Here is a 9,670-nt window from a genome sequence, read left to right on the forward strand (position 1 = left end):
AGCACCGCTGTTCACCTCCACACCCCCCGCCAGGGCCCCGCAGGGGCGCAGGGCCGGTTTTAGCAGGACCGGCGGCTCCTCCTCCTGCTCGTGGGACAGCCAGCTCGGGGCGCCTTCAGGCAGGAAGGGGGCCCGGGAAGCAGTCTGGAGAGGCCAGCAGGGCCCCGAGCGCACAGGCCAGGCCTCCCCTGGGGGCCCCGAGGTGAGCCCCGGCCACTCTAACGGGCTCTCTGCTCCCGCCAGCTCTTCGTGATCGACAACGGCGCGGACGACTGGCGGATCGCCATGACCTACGAGCGCATCCTGCACATCAGCCTGGAGATGCTGGTGTGCGCCATCCACCCCATCCCCGGCGAGTACAAGTTCTTCTGGACGGCCCGCCTGGCCTTCTCGTACACGCCGTCGCGGGCGGAGGCCGACGTGGACATCATCCTGTCCATCCCCATGTTCCTGCGCTTGTACTTGATCGCGCGCGTCATGCTGCTACACAGCAAGCTCTTCACCGACGCCTCGTCCCGCAGCATCGGCGCGCTCAACAAGATCAACTTCAACACCCGCTTCGTCATGAAGACCCTCATGACCATCTGCCCGGGCACCGTGCTGCTGGTGTTCAGCATCTCGCTGTGGATCATCGCCGCCTGGACCGTGCGCGTCTGCGAAAGGTAGGCCTGCGCGGCGCGGGCGCTCCCGGCGGCTGGGGGGCGGGGGCGGGGCGCATGTGCGTCCCGGAGGCTGGTGGCCGGCAGGTGCGCCTGGGGGAGGAGCCGGGAGGGACCCAGCGGGCCAGGTGAGCGGGGAGCCGCGTGCACGACGCGTTCCGTTTCCTGCGTAAACCGGCGTGCGCCCGCATTCTGGGCCTTCTTCCCTCGCCCTTTCTCACGCACAGCGCTTTGCAGTTCTGTATTAGCGCTCGCTCTGGGACGTTAACGACGCTCGCTAGCATTTTCAAGGTTTTGGGAAGTCCTGCAGTGAGGAAACTGGTTTAATTTTGTTTAGTCCAGATATTCTCAAAAGTATTCACCCCAAAACCCTTTTCATTGTACACTATTGATGCCTCGCTACCCACCGTGTGGTCCACACACCAGCAGCATCAGCATCGCTGGGAACTTGTTAGCATGTGGAACCTCAGGCGTCATCCCGGAGCTACTAAGTAGAATTTGCATGTTAACAGGTTCACCTGATGATTTGCATGCACCTAAAGTTTTGAGAAGCACGGTATGGCAGGAACAGACTTTGGGAAACACAATATCAGGAGCTGGTGCTGGGCAAGCAGGAGGATGTGGCCTCATACAGAGCCACCTGTAACGCAGAGCGCCGGCCCCTCTGACAGGCCCTCCCTGAGGCTCAAGGGCTGCACAAGGCCACCTTCCTCCACCTTCACCCCCAAGCTGCCCTTGAGGACTCCTGTCCCTTTCCAGCTAGCCCTGGATATTCATTTTAATCTGATTTCCCATGTGGAGTCTGAACACGTCTGTTAGAAAGCTGGATTCTCTCCCTAAGTTGCTGTGAGGCCTCCGGCAAGTCACTTAACCTCTCTGGGCCTCAGTGTCCTTGTTTTAAAATGAGGATCTCTTGAGAAGGAAGGAAGAGAAGTTCACTTGAGATGTGGGGAGGCCCAGGCAAGCACCCTGGGCAGTTTGCACGGACCTGGCAGTCCCCCTCAATTTGCTGATAGCTGTGTCGCCAATCTTCCAGGCACCGCTGTCCCAGCAGAGACAAAGCGAGAGACACAAGGGTGGAGGAGAGTTAGCTAAAAACGTCTCACGTGGGTACGTCGAGCCAGACCTCCCCCCTATTTGGAGATGTTCTGTTTGCGGATATTTGGCCAGCAGACACACAGTCAGACCAAGAGGGCTTTCTTCTGCAGCCGCAAAGGCCCCCAAGCATGACAGTGTCAGTCCCTGCGAGCCAGTGCCAGGTGGGGAGACATTTCTTGTGGGCAAAGCCCCAGGGACACGTGATGCCCACCTCCTCGGAACCCTGCCTTGTGGCGGGGGACGCTTCGTGAGAGTTTCCCGGGGAGCAGACACTCTCTCTGCAGTCAGGAAAGCTGGTGCTTGGGTTCCAGCCCTAAATCCCTTGACATACTCGGGGCTGAGCAACATCGCGCCGGCCACTGTACCTCTCTGGGCCTCGGTTCTGTCACCTGCAAGCTGGGGTCATAATCCCTACTTTCCAGGGTTTGTTGTTGGAGAGGAACGAGGCAGCGTGCGGGCCTGCCCACCGCAGCACAGTGCTAGTGGAAATCAACCGCCTTAATGGAGAGCTTCTGGTAACTCTTGGGAGTTCTGTGGCTGCTTTGTAGAATGAGAGCCAGCCAGTTCCTACCACAGGTAGGCCCCTGCCTTCCTGTTCCCCTTCCTAATCGATCGGAGCCGAGTCTTCCAACCACTGTGATTGAATTTGCAAAGCGCTTTCCGGTGTCTGAAACCTTCCGCGTCCTCACGTCAACCCCGCTTGGCGTGTGTGCTCACGCCATGGTTCAGACAAACACTTGTGCTGAACGCAGAGCGAAGTATCTGCAAGTGAGTTTCATTGTTTATTCAACCTGCCACAAGGTGGTGACTATTTTTTACCCGAAAATAAGCATGCTTCCGAGTGTATAGTTTGCAAAGTACTCTGTTGCCTTTTATTTGGCGTTGAAGGGCCCGCCAAGGCTTCTGAGCTGAGGCTGGGTCGGCTGGCCCCCCACAGCCCGCGGCAGGGCTGACAGGGCCGCCCTCCCACGAAAGGCACAGAGAAACAACGAGCCAGTCCCAGGCCTCGTGCCTGTCCCCCCACTCCCGTGGAAAGCCCTTCGACCAAACAGCTTCTGTCCAGATGGAACCCGAGGACATCACAGCCTCGGTGTGTGTCATGGTGATGCCTGTGTTCCCCGGCTCGCCCGCCAGTCCTGCGACATGCTTCTGCGGGTCCCCTCTGTTGCCTTCCACAGGCCTGTGGTGGAGGCGCTGCGACCGTCCCCACGTCGGAGCTGTGGGAGCGGACAGCAAGCAGCGGCCTGAGTCGCAGGGCTAGGAAGTGCGGAGGCAGAGTGTGAACTTGGTGCGTGCGCGTCGTCCTCCCGCCCGCACCACCTCCCCCCGACCCCGCGCTGATGCTCGAACTCACAAGGATGCTGTGGCCTGGACTGTCCTGGGGGCTCCCGGCCTGAGAGTCTCAGGGCCGCTCAGGCTGGCACTTAGATCCAAGGGCCCTGCTGTCTGTGCCCTTGACCTTGATCACTGTCCTCGGCGCTGACTTCATGGTAAATTCACACACAGCCACCGTGCGCCACCTGCAAGCCCACTCTGGACCGCTCGCCTTCCTGCAGCTAGGGCTGCTGGTGGCCACGGAGCCGCTCCCCAGAACTGCCCAGGCTGAAGGGAGTGGCCTCGGCCAGGTCAAGGGCCCTGCCCCGGGGCCACGAGCATCCAGGACCTGTCAGTGTAGGAGCGTCAAGGCTCAGGCCCCTCGCCTCCTGCAGGATGGTCCCCACAGGGCCTTCCCAGCTCCAGGGGCCCTCTGACTGCCTGGCCCTTCATCTTCCTCTCCGCCCTACCCGCCGCTCCCCCCAGGAGCTGATGCTGAGAACTGCCCCAATAAAGCTCCCGCGTGAGACTCTTTCTCAGGAGCCTGGCCTTCGGAGCTGTGAAAACACGTATAAATAAGCATGTTTTCTGCTGCTCAGGGAAGCACTGCTCTTTCAGTGACCAAGCAGTTTCTTTCAGAATCCAGTGTAGACGATCACTGTCCTTTCCCAGCGCCCAGCACTAGGGACGGCGGGAAGAGCCCTTGACACGGGAGCCATTCAAGCACAGACTGGATGGAAACTGGACACGGGGTCATGCTGGCGGACAGCAGCAGCAGGCCAGGCAAGATGGCCTTGATGTGGCTCAGCTGACCGGAGGATGAGTCTGGCACCTCAGTCGGCAGAGAGGGAACGTGACAGGTTCTAGAATACTCCTGCCTGCTGATGCCCAGAGCGGAGCTTGTCCGCATTCCGGGCGCCTTTCATCAGCCTGGCCTTATCTGGTTGTATACACACACTTCTGAAGTTGCTATGGAGACCCCTCTTCAGCGAGACGCATTGTAAAAGGCATTTCTCATATCTTCGGTTGGCTTTTATGTGACAGTAAAGGTTTTTCACGTTTCCCCCTTCTGAGGAAGAAGGGGCTAGCAATCACGCAGCACTGTCTGTTCTGGGGGGGCAGCTCCCGGTTGCCAGGACGGCCCTGACAACACAGACTTGTTTTCCTTGGACACCCCAGAGCGGCCTTACATCACTGGCTGTGGGCCTGACAGTTGTGGGCCTCCGCGTTCTCTGGGATTCTCCTGGCCGCGTGCCCGCCTCCCACGGCCGCCCAGAGCCCATCGGAGGAAGCTCCTCATTAAACACCATGTCATGCGAGCGGGCTGTGGAGAGCCCTGTGTTCGGGCCGCAGGCTGCAGAAATGGGCTTTCCTGGCCGCCCTCCGCAGAGGCCAGCTCCCGGGAATGTTTACCTCCCCGCGGGAGGCACAAAGGCCTCGCAGAACACAGATACAGCAGACTGTCTTGTGAGCCCAAGCCAGGTTTTGTAAACCACCTCCAGCCTCTTGAACGGAATCCCTTTGGACTTTCCCTCCTGAGGCTCCAAGCTCTGCACACAGCCAGCCTGTCAACAGGTCTTCGGTGGTGACGGTGTGAGTTTTCATCTATTTCTACACATTCGTATTTTCATGGGAAACCGGATTCTGGAGGCCCTGCCCCTGGAACTGAAGGAAAACAGCTACGGGCCCCTTCTTTCTCTTGTTCGGAGCCACCCTTCCCATTGCAAGAGATCAAGAGAGGTTTCCTTCCTCCACCCCCACTGCCCGTGTCCGGGCAGCACCAGCCAGAAGCCAGGAAGTGAGAAGAGCCCCCTCCTCCGCATGTCCTTCCCACAAACTCCTACCGCCTCTGGCAGGGGACCTCAGCTCCGAGAACCGAGTAGGGACACAAAGCGGGACCCACGGCGTGGGGTTGACACAAGCCCCCAGGCCAAGTCCTCGTGGGCCGGGCAGAGCTGAGAGCAGGGCTGTGGTTTCTCGTGGGCCCCTCTGGGTGGAGGCACAATGGCTGGTGTGGAGTGCGCCCCGAGCCCCGCTGGGGCGATGGGAAGATGCGATCAGGGCTTCTAGTCATAGTTACTGTTATTATAGAACTTAAGATTTCAATCCAGAAAAAGGTGTATTTATTTATTTATTTGAGAGAGCGTATGTGTGTGAGCAGGGGTAAGGGCAGAGGGAGGGGGGAGACAAGCAGATTCCCCACTGAGCCTGGAGCCACAGGAGGGGCTCGATGAGGGGCAATCTCACGACCCTGAGATCATGACCTGAGCCAAAATCAAGAGTCAGATGCTCAACCAACTGAGCCACACAGGCACTCCTACAAAACTGAAGCTTTTAAGTATTTAATAAGCAAGTAGATAGTAATACATGTGTGCAACTAGTAATAAATATACATAGAGCAGAGGAGGGTACACGCTCAAAATCTTGGTACTAATAGGAGTGCATGGTTTCAGAAGCTTGCAAACCACTGCTTTGGGGTATCCGAGGACCAGTTAGTGAGGATGAGAAAGTACCCGCCACATTGGACGAAGCCTGCCCTCTAGCTGAAGGAAGAAGTCAGTAGCCCTGGGGGCAGGGGGGAGCCCAAGGAGTGCGGGTCTGGGCAGATCCCCCTAACGGCACAGTGTGTTTCCGGCAGAGCGTGGGGTGGGGGTGGGGGGAGGAGGCGGGGGGAGATCCTCCCTGAGGCCCTGGAACCAGACCGGCTAATTAAGAAAGAGGAGAGTAATTGTAGATGCAGGAGAATGTTTCATCACGAGAGCCATGGGGCAGGGAGAGCAGCCCAAGAAGGCTCTTAGGCTCCCTAACGGTGCAGGAGGCTGTGATTTCTGCCCCGGGGACAAGGCAGCAGACATGAAAGGGAACCGTCTTTGCTTCACAGAAGCACAGAGTGCCAGAAAACGAAAACTATTTTAGCACAAAGAAGACTCACGTTGGAGGTACTGAATTTTTAAAACATGGAATGTGGAGGACGCACTTAGAAGTTCTTTCAGAACGTGGAACAGAACATAGAGATGAGAGGTGGATGATAGGTCAGAACTAGAGGCTCCAGAATCAAGGGTAAGCCCGAGAACTAGAGCTATTTTGGAGGAAGAAACCAGGATAATCTGGATAACAGCATAATCAAAGACATACACCAAGAAAACTTTTCTAGAACTGGCAGCCCAGGTGTGGTGGCGAGGTTAAGATTAGGCAGATGGAAACAGCTGTTCTCAGTCATAACAGGGATGCAAAGTCATACCTAGACATATCCTAATAGACTCTTTTTCTGGAAAATTTACTGAATCTAAAGGTTAAGCAATCCTAGGACACCCGGGCAGCACAGAACAGAACTTCCTCAGGAACCCTAAATTGCAGACATTAGCGTCATTCCTGTGGGAAACAAGAACAAAAGTCATCCTTGGAGTTTTGTGGGCTCAGGAGGTAAACAAGCTGCACGTTTTGGGGAATGAATCACAATTAAGGTCTTAATGCAATGGTGTGAAAGAAAGACAGGTGGGCAGCACTGAAGCCAGGTAAAAGTGAAATCCAGGTACATTTGACCATGACTGCAAAACCAAACTCTGACGTCAAACAAAAAGTGGGTTCTGGAAAGAATAGATGTGTGATAAAAGATTCCATAACAATTAGAGAGTTGCAAACTCCCAGATTAAAAGGTTGAGAGAAGGCTAAGAAGGATTAGTAAAAGCATGCTAAAATCATCTTAGGTAGAAGAGAATGTTAAAAGCCCTATCATCCAATTTTAATAATTAGAGAAATATAGTTTAAATCATTTTTTAAACCTAAAGGTAACCACAGGTAGAATTTTTGAAGTGTGACAATAGGATAACAATAGCATCAGCCAAGTATTATCTCACTTAACCTGCACCCCAGCTCCATGAGGTGTGGGGGCCACTGCGATCTCCACACCCACCCCCGGGAGGAAGCTGAGGCAGGGAGAGGTTAAAGCGGCATGCCAAGCCCCAGAGCTGGGGGGTGGCAGATCCGAGACCCCAGAACCCTGCCGCGAGCCCCACTTTTCACTACCTTGAGAACACGCACTCTCCACATCCCTGGGGGAGACACACACACAACGGCAGAGACAGAAAGACAAAAGAAGTAGGAAGAATTGAAAAACACAGATGAGAAAAAACAAACTTACAATTTATAACAGTCAACATAATTAAGTTTCCCTCCCCTGTTAGAAGGCAATGTCTCTTAGGATGGGATTTAAAAGCAAAACTTGATTTCATGCTGTTTACAGAAGAGGTTCCTAAAGCGGAAAGACCTTGAAAAATAAATGAATAACAGAGATTTATTAGGGAAGTACAAACCAAAGGGCAATTGAATAGAAGTCCTCATTTTAAACCAACTTGAATTCAAAGCAAAAAACATTGAATGGTCTAGAAGGACCATTTAATATGGATAAAAGTACCATACACAGTAAACTGTGAACTTTTGTGCAAAAATAAACAAGGAGATTGAGACCTGAATTATTAACTATTTTAATAATTGAAAAATATTGAACTTTGTAGCCCATAAACAAATAATACATCTTCTAATCCCTACGGATTCTGAGGATGTTTTAATAAATAAATGAGAGTAGTTTCACTTGTTTTGAAAGAGAAGACCATTGAGGGGGACTTTGCTGGATAGTTTTGTATTATAAAACTAGGGAGCCTGGGTGGCTCAGTCGTTAAGCGTCTACCTTCAGCTCAGGTCATGGTCCCAGGGTCCTGGGATCGAGCCCCACATCGGGCTCCCTGCTCGGTGGGAAGCCTGCTTCTCCCTCTCCCACTCCCCCTGCTTTTGTTCCCTCTCTTGCTGGGTCTCTCTCTGTCAAATAAAAAAAAAAAATCTTGAAAAAAAAAGTATTCTAAAACTAAAGTAATTAAGTCCCTGTGGCATTACTGAAAAATCAGTAATGAGAGATCAATGAAACCTAATGGAAAACCCCAAAATAAGCCCTATTTTGTAAGAACCCAGTGATGAGAAGGAAAACCAATTAGGAAGCCATAGGTTCTCCAGTAAATGTTAACAGGGAGATTGGAGATTAGATACCTGGATGAAAAATCAAATCAGAGCCTGCCTCTCACCAGCTACCGACAAAGTTCCAGGTGGATTAAAGAGTCAGATGTGAAAGAAGAAGCCATGAGCAAGCTCCAGAAAACAAAGTGAACATTTCATCAATCCTGTGATGGGAAGAATGTAAAATCTCAGAAGACACATGAAGGAGACTGTTGTATCTGCTTACATCATAGGTACAATTTTAGATTTCTGTCCTCCAAAAAATACACACTTATTTTAAAAGCGAATGTTATACTAGGGAAAATATTTGCAGCAAACATGACAAGAAGTAAATATCCCTGTTATGCAAAGCAGTCTCAAAAGCCAATCAGAGAAATTCAACTCAGTTAAAAAAAAAAAAAGGCTAAACATAACACTGGAACACCACGTTGGAAGAAACACAGACGTCCAGCTTCACCAGTCACGGAACCACAGATGAAGACTACATGGAGAGTGACGGCTTCTCCTCTGGAATTGACACAGATGTGAATGAGGGTGATGCATGCTGGAGAAAGCTGTTCTTGCTGGCGGGGGTGGGTCGTCCCTCCACAGGAGGGCACAAGGAGAAGCCGTCTGGGGAAGACAGTCGGACAGCAGGTCTTGGGGGCCTTCACAAGTTTGCAACTTCAACCAGTAATTCCTTCCAGGATGCTGTTGTAATGGGATAATCGATTGATGTCAGGATTCTTCAGCATGCTGCCCTCCCCAATAGTGGAGAATCAGAAACCACATAAATGGCCCGGGATTTGAGCAGTTAATCAAATAATAGCACATCCATCCTATGCGCAATTAGGCAACAATGTCAAAATCAGCCTTTTGAAGCCCATAGGCAGGAAAATGGTCATGGTATAGTATTTGAAAAAGGAGGACAAAAATAGTATTATATAGGGTGTTGCCAATTTAAAATCGATACCAGGGGCGCCTGGGTGGTTCAGTTGGTTAAGTGTCTGCCTTCGGCTCAGGTCATGATCCCAGGGTTCTGGGATCGAGCCCCACATCGGGCTCCCTGCTCGGTGGGAAGCCAGCTTCTCCCTCTCCCACTCCCCCTACTCTCTCTCTCTCGCTGTCTCTGTCAAATAAATATATAAAATCTTTAAAAAAACATAAATAAACTTGATACCAGATGCATAGAAAATGCTTGGAAACATTGCGTTTTCTCTGTGGGATGTTACGGGTGATTTCCCCATTACATTCCATTGTATTTTCTGCAATGAAAACGCATGACTTTATGTGCTTTTGTCTCTTTTTTTAATGGAAAGAGGTAGCAGTGGCTTTTTTCTCCCTCCACAAAACCCCTCTTCATCTTGCACAGGAACTCATGTTTTATGTCAACAGAGCTTGGAAAGTAAGCTTGCATGGCTCGGTTTACATACAATTTTTCTCAGAAGAGAGTGAAGTTCCTTCCGAAGGCTCCCTTCCCGCCTGACAGCCAGCGGCCTCAGTGGGCAGGGCGGCCTCCGTGAACCGGCGAGTCCTCTTTCCCCGGGTGGGTGTGGCGCTTACAGCCCCTCCGTGGCCGGGGACGTTCCTGGGAGGACCTAGAGCCGGTGTTC

At 52.6% G+C, this 9,670-nt stretch overlaps 1 protein-coding gene across 1 annotated transcript in view; it reads left to right on the forward strand.

The window, feature by feature from the left end:
• KCNN3 (potassium calcium-activated channel subfamily N member 3) overlaps positions 1-9,670 on the forward strand; it is a 65,990-nt gene that overhangs the window by 24,689 nt on the left and 31,631 nt on the right. Inside the window, exon 2 of the mRNA XM_081823234.1 lies at positions 244-662. Within this exon, the coding sequence (XP_081679360.1) occupies positions 286-662 (377 nt within the window). The 5' untranslated portion in view covers positions 244-285. The remainder of the gene's footprint in view (positions 1-243; positions 663-9,670) is intronic.

The sequence above is a fragment of the Leptonychotes weddellii genome, chromosome 6, assembly GCF_054177405.1.
Source record: "Leptonychotes weddellii isolate Sample4059 chromosome 6, ASM5417740v2, whole genome shotgun sequence".
Classification (NCBI taxonomy): Eukaryota; Metazoa; Chordata; class Mammalia; order Carnivora; family Phocidae; genus Leptonychotes; species Leptonychotes weddellii.